The following is a 22,847-nucleotide window of genomic DNA, read 5'->3' as shown; positions in this document are numbered from 1 at the left end:
GCCTTTATTATTATTATTTTGTGCACTTTTTTTCCACAACAGCGACTTGATTTCATCTCCATCTTGCGCCGGCTGCGACGCGGCCAACGCACTTTTCTATCAGACACAGACGAGTGTGTGAACAGACTCCTGGAGCTTATCGGCCAAATGGAAAAAGCATTATCATCTTATGATATTATTATTATTATTATCGTCATTACAGGGGATGCGTTTAATACCACCTCGCATGGCGGCGTCCATTTTCTAGAAGAGATGAGCCGGTAACAACCACAGCATCAAATATCAAAGAGCCGCAGGGATTATTCATGGCTGCCTTTCATCACCAGAGCCGCTTCCTAGATTCATCAGGAGGTAATTTTGTCATGTAATAGAGGAAAAGCTCTGGGAATGGAAATTAATCCACAGTGAACGTAACAACCGTCCCGAGAGCTGCAGCCGTTCAACCTCAACCTAACTTTGTTTTTCTTAAAAAGATAAGAAACAAAATCCCCTGTAAGAATGTCTCCGATAAGAGGATGAGATCATTCAGTAATCTCATGACATGGAACTTAATCTACAGAGCTGCTTTCCAGTGTTTGCATCCCTCAGAATTCTCTACTTTACTGCTTCAAAAAACGACTCAAAACATCGACAGACTATCACACGAGTCCTGAAAGGAGACAAAGAGAATTCAAACAAATTAAACGGAAATATTAAAGACAATGAATCATTTGTTAAACTCAGTGAGTCCTTGTGTTTCCAGTATCTGCTGTGAGCTCCTTGTAACTGAATGTTGGTGGTAACAGCTGATCAGTGGAGGAGTTTGATCCCATCCAAAACAGAACCAGTTCAGTTCTGAGATGTTGGCGGTTTCCTGTTTGATGAAGGTCAGGACTTTGACTTGTTCCTAAACATTCATCTGGTTCTTCTGGAGAACCACTGGTGTTCTTGGAATCGTCGTCTTCCTCCATGACCCAGTTTCTCTTCACATGAACTAAAGCAAAATAGCACAACATCAACTATGGGCTCGTCCGGGATTTGAACCCGGGACCTCTCGCACCCTAAGCGAGAATCATACCCCTAGACCAACGAGCCATATGAACCATGTCTAGACCAGGACATTAGCGCCCCCATGTGTCATGGAGGGATGAGGTTCTGATGCTGGAATGCAGTGTTGGTTCATCTCCAAACATTGAAACCAAACTATTCTACTCTGGTCTCATCTGTCCACTAAACATTGTCCCACATGTTCTTTGTGGACAGAGAGCAGTGTCTTTGGTTGTTGAGTGGATTCATCAACATGAACATCAGCCAATGTGAGAGAGGCCTTTAGCTGCTTAGAAGTTCCCCTGGGTTCCTCTGGTTCCTCTCCCACTATGATGGAGTGATGTTTGTTGGTGGACGAACAGTCGTCTTCAGTCTGTCTGACTCTCTGTGGATTATTTGTGGCTTCCAGACTCTTTACAGATCAGCACCAGTTACTCACCCATAGTGAGGGATGTGTTTTGATCCTGTTTCCAACAAACAGGTTCATGATGAACCATTAATGTCAAGAGACTCAAGAGACTTTTTGGGAACAGATGTACAGACTGTATCATTAACAGACTTTAGTGATGTGACACTCACAGATGCTCCTATTTAAAGCCAAACTCTCCGTTAGTCTTTCAGAACTAGAATGAAACATCATCTTTGCTTATTAATCTGTGACAATATCTTCCTGGATGGAGATGACAAGCGCAAATATTTGTTCCTTAAGTCTTTAGATCCACTGCGCGGTCAGAGGAAGACTGATGAAGCAGCGCTGCCTTTGTTTGAATAACCTTTACTGAACTGTCAGCAGACAACGTGAGCAAAGGGCTCGCTGCTTCTGTTCGGCTTCAGGCTGCGGGAAGGTGATTAAAACCCGTCGCATGAGATTAATAAAGATCACAGCGCGTCTGAGACCACAGGACGTAGTGAACGGGTTGAACAGTTTCATTTCAGTTAAAGTATTTTATCGTCCAACAAACTGCATGCCTCCTTGTAATGTCATGTAAATGTGGGTCATTTTGAATAAGAGGCCGATGCCGTAGTTTTACCAACAACTCCAATACTTTACTACAGAACCTGAAGCTCTGCTGATTCATTTCTTCTTTTGTTTAACAAGACAAGATACAAGATGAGGAAAATGAAACTCTTCATCTGGACGCACTGCTCCACCGTCTTGTCCTTTCTTTTATTTTACAGAAAAATGAAACTAAATGAAACAAAACGCACATATTTCAATAAAATAAACTGAAGAGGTGTGCATATTATTGGGAAGCGGCCTCACTGTGGTTATTTCCCACTGGTTGTAAGAGACTCATGACTTTAGGAGCGAGGACGTGATTAAAAAGCCTGGTGAAGACAAAGTGTGAGGGGAGGGAGGAAGGGGGGAGGAAGGGGGTAGGGAGCCCGCTGGCTGACAGATTGGCCTGCTGGGTGTGGATGTATTGGACATGGAGAGCTCAGCTTGGTTCTCGGAGGCTGACGATCGATTGACGAGGATCCGCAGCAGAGAAGCTTCTTTGTTTCTGTTTGTGTCTGTGGACAGCAGGACGCCGCTGCTTCACCGACCCCACCCACTCCTCACCCACCTCACCCACCTCACATCCCACCCATCCACGGACATATGGTGTGTCTGAACGGAAGAAGCTGCAGAAACACGAGTTCATTTATATTCTCACAGTGTCTGAAAATGATTTAAAAATGCTGGCGACTCGTTGTGCACTGGGGGGCGTGTCCTTATTTTACATCCAATGAAATGCTTTTTCTCATAGGCTGTAAATTAAATATGGACGACAGGACAGGTCGTCTAAAGCAGTGACTGTTTATACTATGGACAAACCCATCGTGGCGTCACCCGTTGGATTCTGAACCTCAAAAATGAAGCTCAAAGTGGGCGGAGCCCGTGGTGAACTTTACTCCGCCCACATTTGGATAAATCCAAATAAAGACATGGGCGTCATGTTTGGGCAGAGCTAAAGCAGTGTAGGTGTTCAGACCCACCCTCCCAACTCTCTGCTACCTGTTAGCTCCTGTTAGCTACCGCCTGCTACTTAATTATGCGATTATACAGTAGTATATATATATATATATATATATATATATATATATATATATATATATACACATATATATATATATATATATATATATATATATATATATATATATATTATATAGTATATATACTGTATGCTGTAAACATGTTTACTATTGCTCTAAATTGGAGTCTCGAGGGGTCACTCATTGGCTTCATCAGGTTGCCACCTGCTCTAAACTGAAGCTAAAGCAAGTAGAGCTCCCCCTGGTGGCTGGCTGCAGAATAGGTCATATAAGCTCCGCCCCCTTCATGTTCATGTTGTTGGGCCAAACTGAGACACTAAAATGCACGTCAGATTTTTCACATTTTTGTTTTTCCAAACATATTTTCTGTCATTTTAGGTAGCTAGTATGATTTGATGGACGTTCAAGTGTCAAGTTTTTCTGGGGAGATTCCTTTTAGTTATTTGGCTCAACAGAAACAGGATGTGACATCACGATGATTGACAGTTGCCACTGACAACCACCCCGTAAAGCAGATCCACAGGAAAGTGACAGTAGGAAAAACGAAATTCACAAATAAGTTTAGTGTATAATCCAATATTTCTTTGAATTCTCAACAAAATGCTTTCTGTGCATCGCTCTGGAATCCAGATGGACAACAATCAGACTCATATTCTGAAAAGAATGGACTTAAGACTCTTATGAGTCCAGAACCAGGTTTTAATTCTGCAGAGAGCTCCGGTTGTCACATCTCTGACATCAGTTCAGATTCAAAGAGGGAGGCGCTGAGGCTACAACATGGAGACGACACACAAAGAAGCAGAGGAAACACACACACGATCTTCACATTAAGGAGGCAGAGGGAGGCTAATTAGACGTCAACTGAAAAGGTTAAAGGATCAAACTGACAGCTCAGGATGGAGAGCAGCGCGTCACCACACATGAATCAGCTCTGAGCTCTGCACACACATTTAACGAAACCACCGCATTCAGATCCCGTTAACAGACGTTTGGTTTCTCCGGAGATGTTTTCGATCTCAACGAGACGTAAAAACAAAGGTTTCCTTGCTTTTTAAAGGCAGATTGTGAGGATGGTTTGGATTTGGGTCGTCTGATATTTCATCAGAGTCATTTTAAAAGAAAAACATTCCTGTTGCTAATTAGTTGATTTGCGATCACTTCTCAGCGTCGCCAACTAAAAATCAAACAGCTTCGGTGGCTAAACTGTCCCCAAAAAAGTGAATTAGGCTGCATAGATTAAACGTCCAAACAGCGGTTATTTTTCTTTGAGCTGTTACAAGTCAGACATTATTCACCGCGTTAATTATTCACAGCTTGTTTAACCGCTCTGTTTGTGAATGTCAGGCCTCATTTTTATCAGAGCCCAACAGATGCACGTCTTCCTCCTGAGAAACGATGTGAAAGCAGCGAGGGCCTGCTGCTATTGAGCCTTTTTAGAATATGTGAGGGTTTATTTGAGCCATGAGGGAATCTGGCAGTTTTATTTTATGAGACCAATGTTTCCCAACAACAATCTTGAGCAAACTTTCCTCATGATCGTCTAAAAATAGCTGCAGTTGCCTACGCTGTCGACTCCAGATTTAGCTTCAGAAGAGAGGAGATGAGAGTGAATCTGTTTGATAATCTGTAAATATTCATTTATTTAATAACACTACAGGTTTCTACCTGGTTTCCACAGAGTGGACGGGTTAAATGAAAGTGACTCGTTTATATGAACAATTTAAATATATATATATATATATATATATATATATATATATATATATATATATATATATATATATATATATATATAATATAAATATATTCAGGACTCAGTACCAGCTCTTTGTTAAGATCATAGCTTCATATGTAGCCTACGCCAGTATGAGTCATTTCTACTTGTATCTGCAATAATACCTCCCAAACACTAGGTGGCGCTGAATCCAGTAATCTCTTCACTCTCAACAATGGCGACTGAAAATTTCTCCCAACTTTCGGTTGAACACGAGTCTGTATCTCCTCAGTCAACCGTGTCGACTCCTTATTAATCCAAAATTTCCGATTCCGAAATCACAGAGTTGCCGGAAATACTCAAGAGGAAACACACCACTACCAAGACGACCAATCACAGCTCTTTATCTTTAGTTACATTATTAACGTAGTCATGGATAGAAGAGTAAACATTTTTAAGAGTCCCTCCAAACATTTACCTGAAGGAAACACCATCCACCATCAGATTCACCTCATTGCAGTATTTTTAATGTCCCCTCGAAGAAGAAGAAGAATTTATCTGGAATAGCAGTAAAATTTTGCTGACACAAAGTGGGCGGGTCCCATGTTTAAACACTACCAATCTTACAACCGACACAAAAGATTAACCCCAAGGAAACACCGTCCACCATTTCAGTTCCTACCTTCACCACCTTCACCATGAAGATACCGACGTGTGAACCCAGATGAAGCGGCAGCATCTTTGCCACAGACTGTATATAAACATGGTGAAGTGTCTCCACTTCCTAGCTTTGGCCAAACCGACACTATTTCCAGCACCGTCTCCTGACTTTGGATCCAGAGTCTGATGAGTTGATGCCCCGTCAACACTTCCTCCAGACTCACTCACCTTTTCCTTTAATTAATACTACAAGGCCATGCCAACGGACCGGTTGGCATGGCAACTGGTAGTCACCATTATGTCACATCCTTTTTCTCTGGTGTGAAATAATGAACTAAAATGAAACTTATCTAAATTACATTTGAATGTGGATCATCATCATCATCATATTAACTACCTAAAACGACAGAAACCGTCCTTGAAACATGGGGTTACATGTTGAACACATAAGGAGTTGGATTTAACTGCAGCGTTGGAGTTTTTACGTTTCATATTTCTCCTGGATCAGTGGGAGTTTGTCTTGAGTGGTTGTTGAGTGTTAACTTGTTGAGTGATGCCACAGAGAACTGAACTGATCTGAGTCCATCTGCAGAAACTTCGGTCAGACTTTGCCTTTTGACGGACTTTTAGTATAAATTATTCCCGTGAACGATTTGTGAGGGGACAAAATCAACGGAGCGAAACGTCTTTAAACCTTTAACTCGTGGTCGACAGGTGAGAACGTGTTTGAAGAAGAAGAAGACAAACAGAAGTCAATGTTAATATTTCATCTGCAGAACCAGCACCTCATCGACTCCACCATCATGCAGATGGCAGCGGTAGAGTCTCTCTCCTCCAGTCGCCTCCCATTAACCCCCCTGTGCCGTCCCACAAGAAGCCAAATCAAACAACAGACACCGTTGTTGCTGCAGATGGTTGCAAAATGTCTCTGTTGCCAAATTTGGCAACGGCTTTGAGCTGGACTCCCACGGCAGAGAAGAGGAAGGAGCTGAAGACACCTCCTCGCTGCCTTTATTAGAGGAGCTCATGGGGGGCTGAATAAAAGGCCTCGTTTAGAGCTCAGCGCTGATTGTTCATATCAGAGAGGACTCGTACCGGCGGCTAATGTTTGTAGAGGGCAGATAAAGACTCGGCTGCAATCGATTCGTGTTTGACTTTGACTCTGCTGCAGAAGTGAAACAGGAAATTAAACGTTTCAATAAAGAAATAGAAAGAGAGGAACAACTCACCGTCTCCGTCTCCTGAACCAGAACCAGGATCTGTGAGGACAGAAGAGACAGTCATCAGTCACTGAGGCCTCATTAAAACTCTTCCAGACTTTGTCATCATTTACAAACTAATTTAAGTCCTCATGTTCCTTTTTATTTGAGACAGCGGCAGATTCAGAGTGCTAGATACGAAACAACAACCTCTCATCAGGACGACAAACCTACAACATCTTCACAATGAGCTCAGACGGATTAATTAAGCTTTCTTTATCTCGCATCAGTAACAGCTGACTTTTGGCAGCCGTTTCCAAGATGGCCGCCTTCATGGACTCCCCTGTTATTTGTGGGGAAATTCTTGTTATTTCTGAAAATGTTACGATAACAGTATCGTTTATGTCATTAGTGTCTTTTCAGACCATCGTTGTCTGAGCAGAAAGTACAAATCAAATCAAATACAATGAACTGGATTTATTTCAGCTCAAGAACGATAAATAAATAAATAAATGATCATGTTGAAATGATGATGACTCGTTCTTTTCGTTTATTTCACGCGAAGGTTAAAGTAAAAGTTTCAGCCTAAAATCCAACACTTAAAATAAGGAGGAACCTGCAGAAGCAAAACAGGTTTAGATTTAAATACATTAACAAACAGTTTTTCCCAATAAAACAATAAAAAGGATTATATGTGGAGAAAATAAAGAACAAAACTGATTTTCAAAATGCAAAGAACTGCATTTATGTTGGTTCTGAGTAATAAAATAAAATAAAATAAAATAACTGTTGTTGAAATGTTCTTATTACATTCTGTCCTATGAGCCTTAATTAAAAAGAGTTGACTTATTATTATTATATAATATATAATATATAATATGTAACGCTGGAGCGTCTCTGGTTTGATGCTTCTTTCGTCTCTTGGATCTTTCTCTGTCGCTCCATCAGGAAATAAAGCGACGCTGTGAAACTTGGCGTCGAGGTGTAGAATTAAGAAAATGGATGGAGCGGACGGAGTTTCTGGCTCGAGGCTGTTCGCTGCATTAAGAAATGGAGCCGGTTAAATGTCACCGCTCCACAAAGTCACGATGAGACGGAGACGTTAATGGACGTGTCGGCGGGTTATTGACCCAACGACCAGAGTTTGGTTTCAACCCGGAGCTGAAGCCAGAGAAGGAGCTGCTCCTCCTCCGGTTACCGAGGACCAGGAGGTTCAGCGACAGAGACCTGGTCGATCGATGCCTCCGATCAGAGATGGACCGTTGCCATGGAGACGGAAAAGATACACGAGTTCACATCAAAACATCTGGACTGATGGAGACGAGCATCACATCGACTGGGAACAGAGGAGGAGGAGGAGGAGAACAAAGAGGAGGAGGACAAGATGAAGAAAAAGGAGGAGGAGGAAGAAGAGGAGGAGGAGGAGGAGGAGGAGGAAGAAGAGGAGGAGGAGGAGGAAGAGGAAGATGTCTCCATGTCCTCACTGATTCCAGTTTTGGTTCATCTTTGTTTTTCTTCCTCCTGGAAACTTCTCAACCTGATGTTCATTCATTCATTCATTCATTCATTTATTTATTAGGAGATGATGAGTAGCGGTTACCGTGGTTACCACCATCACAACCTCCTCCTCCTCCTCCTGCTCCTGGTCTGAGGCTTTAATGTGATTAGAGGAATGAACAGACGTTCACGGACAAATGAATAAAACATGAGAGAGTTTCACTGATGGAAAAATGAGTTTAGTTTTAGAACTCGATCAAACTTTGAGAAAGAAAAGGAGGCGAAGGCTTAAAAGTTAAGACGCGTCTGATCAGAGGAGCTGAGAGACGAACTCCTCCTGATCAATAAACCTCAAACTGTCTCTGAATCAAATGAGGAAACAGCTTCGGTTCAGTTAAACTGACACAGAAGGATTTAAGGCAACGTTACTGTTTACTTCACTGACATCAGCTGCTCCTTTATTCTTCACTTTAACCCACGTTATTAACGTAGTTTACCCAGAAATACACAAATTATAGAACAAAAACCACAGTTAAGCTGAGTGAACTGGTTTGAAACATGAACAATTCAAAAACAAAAGTTAAAAAACTGAAATATATTAAATCCTAATACAAACGTTTCCCATAGAAACAGCAGCAACTCTTTAAAACGAACGTGTTCAAACACTGAACTAGAATAAGTTTGACCCCCGTGGTCTAAATATCCTTTTCTGTTTTTATGGTAACAGGGTGAGAGTTTAGAGACTGAGGCCTGACGCTGAACATCTGGACGCGCTGACGCTTTAATCCACAAAAAAATAAGAGAAATCATTCAGCAGCGTTTCCCCAAAGCAAACACAAGGTCACTTGTAATCCAATTCCACGTTCAATTTTCTGTTCCGTCCTCAGACACAAAACCTCTCGGGGAGGTTTTTTTTTTTTTTTATTCTACAAGGACACAACTTTCATTATGTCGTCTGTTATTTGACAACGACAGGAACGAAAGTTTAGATGCTGCAACTTTGAAAAGTGTCTGTGGATAAAGAAAAAAATGATTGTTTCAGACACGTGTCTGTGTCGGGAGCTGATTATTTGCTCTAAAATAAATGAATCATGAGTCTGAGTGAACTGAGACGTTCGTAAACGAGTTAAGTTTCAAAAGCTGCAGTTCCTCTAATGGCCACTAGAGGCTTCCTGACTTTCAGTCCACATGCCTGAAAGGGGGCGAGTTAAAAACTCATTTAACTCCTCCATCAATCAGTGATTTAATTCCTCAGTAAATACACTTTATACATGTGTTTACTTACCAATTCTAGAAGCTTCTTCCTGTTACACGCACATTTACTTCATTTATGTTTCACACGATACGAGAAACATGACTTAAATAAAACGACACCAGTGAATTATGACCTGGAAACAGTTTTACTTTAATATTTCAATACTTTTGAAACGGATTTTAGATCATAATTTCATCAGCGTTAATAAATTGTATTTCCTTTCCTCCTCCATCCGTCCACATCGTTACTTATTCCAATATTACTTTAATGATAATTTAATCCTCTTGAACCATATTTTTAATTTGATTAACTCTGTTGTGAACACACTTTGTTTTATGACATTTTCATTATGGAGAGAAAATAATCAACCAACAACCAATCAGAGACATTTAGCTGTAAACTAACTCAGCTCCACTGCAGTGAGTCAGTACGATGGTGACTCACTTATATACACGTGTATATATATATATATACACACATCTGTACAGCTCTGTTTTTATTTACTAACATTTCCTTGTTTATGTCATATATTTAGTTATTTATTTCATTATTTATGGCGTCTATCTGTATTTATTCATTTATTTAGTTCTTTTTTATTGTGTCAGGATTGGTCCTCCACTGTTTAAAAACTGATATCCAGGTTGTAGTTAGAACTTTCTTTTTATTTTAAGTTTCTTTATTCATATTTATGCACATTAAAATGACACATCCGCCTCTCTGGGCCGTTCAGGTATCGCATCAGAACAACCAGTAGCCACCAGGAGGAGCTATTTACGGTTCAGTAAGCGCGTGATCACGGCGTCCTGTGCATCCGCCTGGAGGAGAATCAGCCCACAAACATGAACACAAATAGACAAAGAAGCAAAAAAAACAACAACAAGAGCAAAAAGTTTAAACAGAGACTCGGTGACGCTGCGTCTTAAACCGGTCACGTGACTGGACTCCAGAGGGTTAATGTGACGTCCAGGTCGCTCTGCTCCTGGTCTGAGCGTCGCTCAGCGCTCACTGGCTCCACTGCTTCTTATTTTATGGTGTAAATCTGGTTTGGGAAATCAAAGTAAAGGTCACAGACTCACATCATGTTCTTCTAATCCCGCTGCTCTGTGACCAAACACAGGAGTCTTAGAGTAACTGTGGCCTGAGGCTGGTGAGGTCCAGTCCCTCAGCGCTGACCTCTGATCAGAGTCCCAGCGTCCCACCTCACATCGCCTCACATCCAAATGCTCCAATCCTCCTCCTGTTCCTCCTCCTCCTCCTCATCCTCCTCCTCCTCCTCCTCCTCCTGCTCCTCCTCCTCCTCCTCCTCCTCCTGCTCCTCCTGCTTCGTTGAAATAAACTCTTTGGCGTATTCGCGCCGTCGTCTTGGCTCACCGCCGCCCAACGCTCCAATTACAGGAAGCATAAATCTTGTGCAGAGGAAATTGCAGGAGGAGAGGAGGGAGGTGGAGGGAGGTGGAGGGAGGTGGAGGGCATGCAGAGGCACCGGATCCCTGGTGTAGCGGGTAATAAGAGCAGAGCGCCAGGCGTCGCCTCCTGGGAAATTAGGCCACTGCCCCTACAGATGGACTTCACCGTCGCCTCCGACGCCGCCTTCCAAGTTTCCCCGACTCGTTTCTCCAGAGCGGGATGAGAACATGAACCCTGAGCCTCCTGCTGAGACCAGCCAGTCCAGAGGATCCCTGCTAACCCGTTAGCGCCTTAGCATGGGGGGGTGTAGATCAACCAGCTGTGCAGCATTTGACTGGCAGCTTCCAGAGTTAACCTTCACCCTAACACCCTAACCCACCTGGAGGAGTCCATCTAAACGTAGCCTCTGCAGGAGGACGACACTTCTGTCTGTTTGAAGATATTTACTTGTCTTTTTTTCCACCACACAACATCTGGAGGAGAGACTCAGTCACTGCTCAGCGTTAATGAACCCTGTGATGCCGCTCGCTGGGTCCAGGACGGTTTAAATGTTGGTGCAGAGACAGAGAAAAGAAGGAACAATGAACTTTAATCTCTCACAGAGACGCAGTAAACTTCCTCTGATCAGAATCTTAAGTGTCTTAAAAACAACTTAGAATTTAAGTAATCGGCTTATTGTCGCAATCTGATCCATTAAACCTCCGTGTGGGGCTTTAAGAGCAGAATGATTAAATTGATGCTAAAGGACGTAGAGGTGGGTGTGTGGGGGGGTGGGCGAGCCTCATTTATCAATATATTTTAATGATTCATTCAGTGATTCACAACATGTGGGAAAAAAATAATTCAGGAAATTCATAGAACAAACAAACAAATTATATTTTCCCACCAAAAAAGGAGAAGAAAAATTGGAAAAAGTGGATGTTTTGGCTTATTTTAATTAATTTATGTTTACAAGGATTATTTATTTACGTATTCATTTATTTTTTTGTTTATTTTGTTTTAATTGTCCATTAAGGACGTGAAAGACACAGTTTTGTCCTCCCTGATGTGACTCACTTCTCCCTGTTTATTCTGTTTGTACCTTTGTAAGTTACTGGTAAACTTCCTGGTTCTTATGGTACATATATGATATATGACCCCGTCTGTCTGTTTTCAGATTTTCCTTTTTTGTTGTAATAATACAAAAAATATGTTTTTTTTGGTGTTTTTTTTAAAAAGGATAATAATTCTTAAGTTGAAGTTTCATCTGTGTAGACCTGAGCTGAATTTACATCATCTTTATTTGAGGTTTGTGTTTATTCGTCAGCATTAAGTTGATTATTTTTGATCTGCTAATATTTGGATCTGATGACAAACTTTTAAATATGAGAATTAATTTCTCCATTGTTGAAGGATCCTGTTATTTGTGAATGATTTGTTCACTAACTTGTCTGACGCTGCGTGGTGCTGATGGACAGCTCCTTGAATCTGTGGTACTGACAAATGCTGCGTTCATGATCGCGGGAGTTTCCGCCGTGTTTTTTGGTTCAGCCCTGAGCTGTGACAGGTCGGGAACCACTGGATTAACTGACACGTGTTAAACCTGTTATTACAACCAACAAAGCAGCAGCAACACGGTGGAAGTGGAAACCAAAGAGCTTCTCCGTCACCACACAACGTTTTTCATGCCGTGGTTCCCACAGCAGATTCATCGTCTCCTGAACCGCGAACGTTAATGAGGAAACGTTGTTACTGGACGTATTCGACAACGTGTTTGTGCCATAGCTTCCAGGTCGGCAGGATAATGTCTCCGCAGGTTTGTCTGGGATCAAAGAAAGATGGTGAGACAATATTTAACCTCATCCACCACCACCTCAGGCATTAACTACTGCTGCGTCCACTCGTAACCTCCATCACGTCTACACAACAACACGTGTAGATGAAAATGAAGACCTGTCGTTCTGACTCAGTTTCCTCATGAAGGATCATTAAACTATATTCACATTAAGTCTCTCAGTGCCGATGAGTGTCTCCTGGATTAAGGATCACAGGAGTCCTCGTTTCCCTTTGGTCCCTCCTGAAGCCCCTGAACGGCCTCTGTCGGGACCGGGCCCCGCGGTTTTAGAAGCACCGAGCTCTGGGAGGATTTTAATGACTCCCATCCACAGCTCCTAATTAAAATTGATCAGCGGTTGATTAACTTGCTCGTTCTCTGAAATCAATGCGACTGGTGACGCCGTGCAGGAGTTCAGAGGAAAAATCGAGGACGAGCTCTCAGCGTTTGATGTTCAGTCAATTAAAAACATAATGACACTGAACCTAACGGCCACGGAGCGACCGTAATTAAAAACACCGGCGACGCAGAGCAGCCGTTCAGGCCTCGGCCTTTTTTATTCATAAAAACCTTTTCTCTGGTGGATTCTCCTCCACTTCATCCTCCTCACACCTGAACTTTGGTTTGCTGCGCGTTTTTAATTTCTCCAGAGTATTTGGGACGAGTAGGACCCGAAAAAGTAAAAAAAAAATGTAATCTTTAAACAGGAAGTACGACGTCCTCATAAGTGGACACTGGGACATTGTCGTGACAGAATTTGTTAAATTTCCATATGATATCAAACTACAAAAGTTAATTAAGCATAAATAAACACATTTCACCTGAAAACGTGATGAGTTTTTGAACTTTGTGCTGCAGAATGATCGTGTTTTTACACCGATTAGTGAATTGACACTTTGCTACAAACGACAAACGTGTCCACTTATGTGGACAACGGGTCTAAAATAAGCAGAATGCAGAATAAGAAGCCACAAACCTAAAAGTTAACGTGAGGACACAGGGTGTAAGGAGGTTAAATAAAGATGGATGAACCCTCCACGACATCAACAGTGCACGACTCCAACTTATTTATGACCGGTCAAAGAGGCGGAGTTGTCGCTGAAAGGAGCCACGCCCCTTGATTCTGCAGAACCTTAAGCCTCTATATAATTTAAACAGCTCTATAAAAATCCACCATGAATGGAGACAGTAGCTCTATTAAACATATCTGTTCTTGTGCAAAGCTGTAAACATGTTTATTCCTGTTATTTGAGTTATTTAACACGGACGTTGGTGGGGACAGACTTGTTGGTGAAGCCTCTAGTGGACATTAGAGGAATTACAAATCACACAGGGTTCAGCTATACTAGAACCCAGACCAACATCCTGCACCTACAATTTGTTTTCTGGAGTCTGATTCTGCCAATCAGATCATGTGGGCGGGGCTTAATGTGGTGATGGACAGAAGAGTGAGAGATGGTCCAGATGGTGCGATACCAGACTCTGATTCTTAGTAAAACGGGACAAAAAATTTAATTTGACCAACTCTTTGTGTTTCCAGTCAAGTGGATATTCTGGTTTCTGGAGAATTGTTCATTAATGTGCATCATAATAAATGTTTGTTTCCAGCTGAGAACTTAAAGCTAAGACGCTAAGATTTTTTATTCATTCATTCACCTCTGTTGTATTTGAAAAGGCTGCAGATGGTTTAGAGACTATCAGCTGGTAATTATGTGCACAGATAAACAGCACTTGAACCTGATTGCACTCACCTGGATTATATTCCACGACTTCACATTAAAATACTAATGACACTGGCTTGTTTCTTCTCCTTAATAACAGTCGTGTCATTAGTGTCTGACGGAGTCTTATCTCCACAGTTTCAATTAAAAAAAGACCATTCCAACATGAGAGATGGAACGAAGCGAAGACGGGCTGCGTGTCGTCTAACGAGGAGACAATCTGAAACCTTTAAACACCGACGGACGCCCTCACCACCACAGCTCAATATCAACAAATGAAGTATTATAATTCACTTTTATCACAAGACAATCAGTCCATCGACCAGTCGGTACCGTGTATTTCCTGAAAACAAACTCACCGCTGGAGCAGGGCCCGTCCGACACCCTGGAGATCAGCCTCTGCTGTTTGCAGGACGCCTGTCGCCTGTAGCACTCGTTCTGGTAGGTGTCACCGTTGGAGCCGCACACGGGGATGTAGTTTTTGTGGCACTGGAAACCAAACACAGGCCACGTTTAGTTCGGTAAAAATCAAAACCAGCCCAGAGAGTCGGCGCCGGCGTGAGGAGTTCTGCTCTCTGCACCTTCAGCTCTAGTTTTATAATAAACGTGGATGAAACTCAACATGATTCACACTAATTTCATTGTTAAGGAAAGAACCAATGCACCCTGGGAAATCTGCAAACTGGTTCCTGGCTGTTTGTTTGTTTGTGAATGCACTGGAAAGCAGCACCTCCATTAGCATCACCATTAGCATCATCACTAGCGTCACCATTAGTGTGGTAAATCTAACTGAGATGAAATATCTTAAATAAAGGCTTGTTTCCAAGATAATGCTTAGTGTTTTGATCCCAAATACATTTACAAAGGTTAGATCATTTTGCTTATTTGAAATCTGCGAGTTTAAATAATTCCTAAACCTCTGACGATCCAACATCAGACTTTGTTTTGCCTCATTTTCCTGCGTGGCCACAACCGGAGATGAACAGACACACAAGGGTCTTTTGACATATCTGCTGTGTCAAATGTACATGTTGTTGTCGTACTACATCATCCAGAACATTTCAGGAAGGTTTCTTCTTGTTCTCGTTTCCCCGGAAATAGAAGACCAGGATTGGATCGGACTCTCCACCGGCTCCACTGATTCTGATTCCTCAGACAGCTGTTAATGAATGTCTGGATCCTCTGCAACGTCTTTTTTTGTCATTCTTCACGTGTCTGAATCATGGAGAAGGATGCATTTAACATTAGAGTTTAGGATGCACATGTGTGTGAATAAGGCAACAGGACTTGTAGAATTTCTTGAAGACGTCTTCAGTTCTTCAGAGTCAGATGAAGAAGCTACTGATTGCTGTAGTTATTTCCCTGGCTCTGACATCACTGCCTGTGCTGCCAGGGTAGAAGAAGGAGTTGACTTCTTTGATAGATCTGTTGTTCTCATCAGTTTTGTCTCCTTGTTTATCCTGAGACCTGCTCCGAGAGATGTTGTTGATTGCTGGGTGGTCTCATCCTGCATGTGCAGTTGGAGAAGACTTCAAAGAAATCATGACTAAGAAACACGAGAAGAAGTAGCAATGGACGTTAGACCAAAGGAACCACAGCGTCCTGCAGAGACAACACCGTCCCATCTGGTTTGGGACCTTCAGTAGTTCTTCACCCAGATCTCCAGACTCTGGAGAAGGCGGTTTGAGGGATGGATGCATCTAAACCAGGCTCAGATGGTTTGAGGTGGAGCTCAGACTCGAAGGAGAAGCAGCCACACGTGGGAACTCCTCGTAAAGGAAAAGCACGGGGGAGATTCCTCTGATGTTTGCTGCTTCAGGAAGCTGGTGAGACGTCACATCTGCAGTGAGTTAGCTGGTTTCATTCATTGTGCGCGAGGGTTAGCGTAGCCCAGCTCCACTCTGCTGCCAAGGACACATATCAGTGCTCAACAATCCATATTCTATTAACCCACAGCCATCAATCATTTAGCAGGACACCAACCCCCCCCCCCGAAGGCCTGACCCCCGGTGACCTCCAGCTGAGCCCACACAAGCAGTTCAGGTTCATATCGGACAGAAAAAACACGTCTTTATTAAAAACACGACGACAACACAGTCAGGAGTGTGGGCAGTTTCTGACCTTTGTCCTGTCAGATTTATTTTTTTTTTGTCAGCAGTTTCCTAAAATAATCTGTCAGACATGTTTCTGTTCTCATGGGGTGAAGTATTTGTAGTAACGTGACATCGTGCTGCAGCTCATTATCGCCGTCAGCACTAATCAGCACCACACAAGCTTTCGTCTGTTAGGAGGAGGATCAGGAAATAGACGGAGCCCCGCGGCTTCCAGCAGGTACTGATTTATTCATGTGGAAGTGTAACAGATTACTGCTTTAAATGACGCGTGGCGGGTTTTCAGATGGAGGTGGATGTTTGGTTCGGTGGCCGACAGGTGGGCGGGTGGAGCAGATGGAAGGAGTTTCCATCAGTGACTTTAGTGAGACTCATTCTGAGAAAACATAACACACACAGGGAAATGTGTGTGCAAACTGTGACTGGTTTACAGCGACACACACACACACCTGCAAAGAAAAAAAATAATAAAAATAAGTGAATAAGTTCTAATCTCGAGACGCGCTGTCAGATAATTCTCCTGCAGACTGCTGACTCAGGCCCCAGCCTCAGATTTATGCGTCTGCATTAACCGACGTGAGCTGTCAGATACGTTTTACTTCCACGCAGCTGAAAAATGCTACGAGCAGTCACAGAGGAAAAGGTGCAGATCCTTCAAAATAAGAGCAGAGAGCAGGCAGAATATCTCCTGAGGCCTCGTAGCTTCACTGGGAAGCCAATGAATCTGGTCAGTGGACGAGGAGCAGATGCAGATTTACTGTGTTTGCAGAAGAGTTGTGACTAAATAAACCGAGGTGTCCTCGGGTTGAAGAGACCCAGAGCTGTCAAACTGCCTCCAGAGCAATGAGTTTGTGACCCACAGATTAGACATCAGCTTCACAGCAGTGAGTCAACACAAACTGAAGTCACTGAATCCGTTTTAAAGATTTCGCTGCAGCTCCAACGAACTCAGAGCGAAGCACGACAAACAGCACGCGGAGATGATCCAGGGTGGAAGAGGTTACTTTGTTTTAATGGCCGACTTTTAAAATAATAAGAAGAACAGAAAACAACCTGACAATAAACCGACGGCACCAAAAACCCTCGACTGTCGCAGCTTCACAGCTTCAGTCCGACAACATCGAGGTTTAAATGTGAAAGAAGGAGGAGGCTTCAGGCTGGTTCTCCTCCTCTCCTCTCCTCCTCCTCCTCCTCCTCCTCATCCTTCTCCTCCTCTTCTCTCCTCATCCATCCATCCATCCATCCATCCATCCATCCATCCATCCATCCATCCATCCATCCATCCATCCATCCATCCATCCATCTTCACGGCCTCCAACCTGTTTAACCTCTTAAACCCTCAAACTGTCATGTAACATCATCAGCTACATCCGGTATCCCCACAGTTACCTTGAAAAAGTAATCAGATTACTGAGTACTCCTTCAAAAAGTAGTTACTTTACGGTTTTAAAAGTAACTACGTTAGATTAAACGTTACCCCACCTCCTGCTGCCTCAACAGTTTTGCTAATATTCACTTCACTGGAGGTGCATTTGTAACAGTTTTGACTTAAAAAATATTTCCTGACCAAAAAAAAACATGTTTTAATTAAAGAGGCAGAATTCACGCCTTAAGGTAAAGAAATTTAACCAAAGAATTATATAAAAAAACCTTCTAACTCTAAATTTCAAAATTTACATCCTAACATTTATCATTATTATTATTTATACTATTTTTTAAAAAAACGCAGATGCCTTCACTAAAACTCAGAAATTCCAACTTGGACATTTGAAGCTATGTAGAACTTTGCCTCCACGTTCATGCTGTTTTTTGTCTTTAGCCGACACAAACTCTAAACGACGTGACGTCATCTCCCACACGGAGGAAGCTAAAACTGTTTTTCCTCCTCACTGGAGGGAGATGACAGATGTGAGCCGGGTTCTGCTCCAGGTTTCAGTAAAAAGCATCTTAAGTTCATTTGTATTGTTATTGACGCTCTATAAATAAAACTGAGGCATGTGTGGGCTCCTCTCTTTGTGCATAATTCAGGTTTAGCTTTCAGACCACGGAGCGTGACGGCCGGAGTTAAACAGCGATGCTGGTGAATCTGTCTTCCAGACGTTGCCCTTCACGCTGCTGCTGCTGCTGCTGTTATTCAAATCTGCAACAAACGCGAGCGACCGCAGAGTAATTCTATTTTCTTTCACATCGGTTTCAAACGTTCGTGTCATCAGACTGAACTTCACGGTGTTTCTCTTCATTTTAGCTCATAAAACCAGAGCAGGAGCAGGTGAAAGAACTCTGAACCCTCAGGTAAAGGCACATTTTAGGTTCTATTTGCTTTCCACAGCGTTACAACCATCACTTCCTGCTCTAACTCAGCGCTGCTTGTCTGGTTTTATCCGTTAACAGAATAAAACAACGCCCACTAGCCTCCCATGTGTTCCCTGGCTCCTCCTTCCATTAGCATTAGCTAACGGAGCTTGCAGAGCAGAACAGCCCAAGTCCAGGTTGGACATTTTTGCTAAAGGTCCCTGTAGAGTCTAGATCAGGGGGGTCAAACTGGTTTTAGTTCAGGGGCCACACTCAGGGGGGCTGGACCAGTAACACAACAGCTTATTAACTTATAAATAACGACAACTCCAGATGTTTCCCCCTTACTTTAGCGTAAAGAAGTACAAGTACATGTACTGAACAACTGTACATTTCTTAAGAAGTGCAGGGTGCAAGTGCAGTTTCTTATTTTATTGAATGATTTCAGATGATATTTTAAGTGTAATCTGATTGTAATCCAGTTTTTCACCCCCGGGCCGTATGTTTGACACCCCTGGTCTAGATTATATGATGTCAGCGTCTTTCTCTTCCTGCTCCTGTCGGCTCTGGAGTATTTCACACCATCCACACGGTGACTGCTGAATGTTAATGAGAGAAGGTGAATGTGACATTCTTCGCTTTGGGTTACATCATAAACTCTTCACACATGTTTGGGGCTTGTAGAAAACTTCACCCCACTTCAGAGGAGGCCTGACTGTGTCATTAGGTTTCACTTGTGCTGGCAGCTCAGCCTAAGCCATTTTCCATCGTTTGCTGCGACCTGTCGTGATTCCAGGTCTGAATCAGTGTTGTGTGCATCAGTTAAGTGTTTTGTGACCAAACAATAAAGAAGAAGAAGAAGAAGAAGAAGAAGAAGAAGGAGAAAGGGGGTCCTCTACCTGGAACTGGCAGACACATTTGAGCTGAGCTCCGTCGTCTCTGCAGACGCCTCCGTATCGGCAGGTGGAGTCGTCGCAGACCCTCAGGTCGCTCTTCTTCTCTGACAAATCTACAGCGGAGACACAGACCAAGGCAGAGGTTTTACATGAAGAAACAGTCCACGTGATTAAGGACAGCAGAAGAAGAAGAAGAAGGTGAGATGGTTTATTAGAGCTGGTGGACTAGAGTCGCGGTTACGGACCAGTGAGCTCTGTGCCTGACTTTGATGAACCTCTTGTCTAATTATGTAAATGTGTAACCCTGGTGTTCTCTGCTGGCTCCGTGATTCCTCCTCCCACCTTCACACAATGGTCCGGGGTCTAATCTCCTGAGACCAGAGGCTTCAGGTCTCAGGAGATACGGTTTGGTTTTTGCATTATTAATTCCTTCAAGGTGTTTGGGATTAGTACGACCTAAGTGACACCGCTGCACTAATTATAGTGTGTGGAAATATTTCCTCTTCTCTCAGCAGGACATAAGAAATATAAGATAATAATTATGTCCTCATATGTGGACACAAGGTGTAACACTGTCTAAAGCCGTTTATTTTAACATTTCCCGTGTAGACAACCACCTTCTTTCCACTGTTTCAAGATAAAACTTCTCACTGCTGTTCATTTTAACACCTGAACATGTCTGTGCAAAGACAGAATTGCATACAACGAAGTCCCAACGTCTTCAAACGAGTACTTGCTAATTAGCGGCGTCGTAGCTCGTCGCCATCGGTAGAATTTATTAAATGTGTGTCATATAAAACTAGAAATGTTAATTAAATAAATAACAATAACAAGTTTCCACCTTGAGTTTGTTGAGGTTTTGTACCTTGTTGAGTTAATTAACCATCTTGAAGAGTTACAGAGGGCGCTGTAAGAACTCAGCTCATTTCTCCTGTTTGCTTATAAACTAAATAAATTATTGCAGATTTTTTTTTAAATAAACACAAAATCACGAGACAAACATTTTTTCTCTAAACTGAAGCAAGATTTCATAAATGAGTCTAGTGGATTGACCCTTTGACCAGACTAAGAGTCCACTTATAGGAGCGACATGTTTAGAATAAGCTGCCACAAACCTAAAACTTAATGTCCCCATATGAGGACGCAGGGTCTCAGGAGATGCTGCACTCATTGTGACACCTCTTATAAGAGTCAAACATTGATTTCAAGTCAAACTTGTCCAATCACTCAGTAAAAGAAAAGTTCTTTTCACAAAGTATTAAATAGAGAACTAAATGCCAGAGGATTCCTTCCAGGCCGGATCCTGCTGAGGTTTTTAATCTCGGAGCCGCTTCTTATCCCGAATCAGTTCTGGCCTTTAACGTTCTACAGCTGATCAGTTAATAAAATGTCATGAGGAGATTATTGATGGTTGTTTTCTCATCTGGAGGACCGACTCTGATAATAACAGGCCTCCGCCACCGCACACATGTGGTGGTGAGGAGATTCATAATGGCCTGTAATTAGGCTCTGCAAACCTCCCCGACCCTAAAAATGGCCGCCGCTGACCGCGGCAACAACAACCGCCGCGGCCAAAACCCTGAAGCTCCGCGGCCGAGGAGGAAACGCAGAGACGCGAAGCTGCAGCTGAGGCTTCAAACGAGGAGACCGACCTTCAGATTCAAAGAAAAGACGAGGCTCCTTAAACGCATCAACAGCACCATTCAAAACAGACCGATGCTGCTTTACGGTTGTTGCTTCATTCTTCTCGCAGTGTAAACTAAATTTATTTCATGCTGTGTCATTTTATTTGATTCATGCGCATTAATCTCACTGTTACGTACGGACCTGGAAGGGATGTTACTCATGTTTGTGTTACGTCTTATCAACGTCTCCTCGGATCAGAAAGCTCCCTGAACGCATCATGACTCAGTCACATCGAGTTTAAACGCAGAGAAACATCCCACAGGAACTACAAGCTGAACTCGTCCGTATAAAGTCACATTTCTATCTTCTCTTTCCTCCTTTCCTTCTTCTGCCTCTTTTTGGATTTTCACCGCTTTAGACGCTACAGGCTCACATTCCTGCTGCTGCTTGATCACTTCCTGATTTCCCAAACCACAACCCATAGCAACAGGACATCAACTGATAAAAAAAAAACTCAAAATCCTAAATATTTTGATTTTCTATTTGAAAATGAAGCGAGAAATGGTTTAAAAAGACGTTAAAGGTCGAAGACATGACACGAAGCTCAGGATTAATTCATTAGTTGTGCTGTCGGTCTGGACACGTTTATGAAACCTTGACTTGTTAAAGCCAGTAGAAATGAGTAGAAATGAGTCATGAACATGACGTCGGTAAAGATGGTTCTGATTTTGTGTCTGATGGTTTCTTCTGTTCATGGAGCTTGTGGAACTCCCTCCCTCCTGATACCTGCAGCGCTCCAACCCCGGACGTCTCCAAGTCCTCTCTGAAGACCCAACGCTCTCAGGCCTGGTTCAATCTGCGACACAGCGACACGTGTAATACCACCCGTCTCCACGGGAGGCGCTAACGCATGTAATGAACTAGTTAATCAGTTTGTTATGCAGCAGAAGAAGACTGTGGTGGAACCATGAGGGACGAAGCGGAGGAAACAGAAACTCATTGTTTCCTCACGCTCAATGTGAAGCATCTTGGGTACTTTGAAAGACGATACAGAAATTCAAGCTCTTCTTCTTCTTCTTCTTCTAATCAGGTATTAACTGATAAGGTAGAGCGTCGTCACTAGAAGCTCTGTGCGGATCTGCAGCTCGTTTACTAACTAATGAAGTGGAGCCCGGAGGCCGACGGACGCCTCCATCAGCTGAATGAGCGCGGAGCTGCTTCCTGTCTGCAGGTTTACGCACGATTTAGAACCGGGACAATTTAGGAATCACGCCGACGACATGAGACGCAGACGTCTGTTTTCAGTGTGTGTGTGTGTGTGTGTGTGTGTGTGTGTGTGCGTGTTGCGTTCAGGTCCCTTCATCCATGTCACAACAGAAACAGGGATTTTCAGATGCACATAATTCCCTCTTTTGGTCCGGAGCAGAACTAAAGAAGCTGACGGAGCGTAGCAGCAGCATCCACCACCGAGCAAATCCCCCGAGCTGGACCCGGTCGTCATGGCCACCCAGTCCTTATCTACCCCCCCACGCACGCCTGCCCCACCCTCCCCTTCGTTCCCTCCACCTCCTCCACCGCAGCCCCGACTCC

At 43.0% G+C, this 22,847-nt stretch overlaps 1 protein-coding gene and 1 non-coding gene across 2 annotated transcripts in view; both read right to left on the bottom strand.

Moving 5' to 3' along the window:
* tmeff1a (transmembrane protein with EGF-like and two follistatin-like domains 1a) overlaps positions 1–22,847 on the bottom strand; it is a 66,327-nt gene that overhangs the window by 13,743 nt on the left and 29,737 nt on the right. The window contains exons 2-4 of the mRNA XM_047589987.1: positions 19,635–19,744; positions 14,692–14,821; positions 6,670–6,699 (exon numbers count right to left, since the gene is read on the bottom strand). Of these exons, the coding sequence (XP_047445943.1) occupies positions 6,670–6,699; positions 14,692–14,821; positions 19,635–19,744 (270 nt within the window). The remainder of the gene's footprint in view (positions 1–6,669; positions 6,700–14,691; positions 14,822–19,634; positions 19,745–22,847) is intronic.
* Positions 1,003–1,074, bottom strand: trnap-agg. The gene has a single exon. It is a non-coding gene; the product is annotated as a tRNA-Pro (tRNA).

Source organism: Mugil cephalus, chromosome 7 (assembly GCF_022458985.1).
Source record: "Mugil cephalus isolate CIBA_MC_2020 chromosome 7, CIBA_Mcephalus_1.1, whole genome shotgun sequence".
Classification (NCBI taxonomy): Eukaryota; Metazoa; Chordata; class Actinopteri; order Mugiliformes; family Mugilidae; genus Mugil; species Mugil cephalus.
Note: the sequence above shows the minus strand (reverse complement) of the source record. Positions and strands in the feature narration are given on the sequence as shown.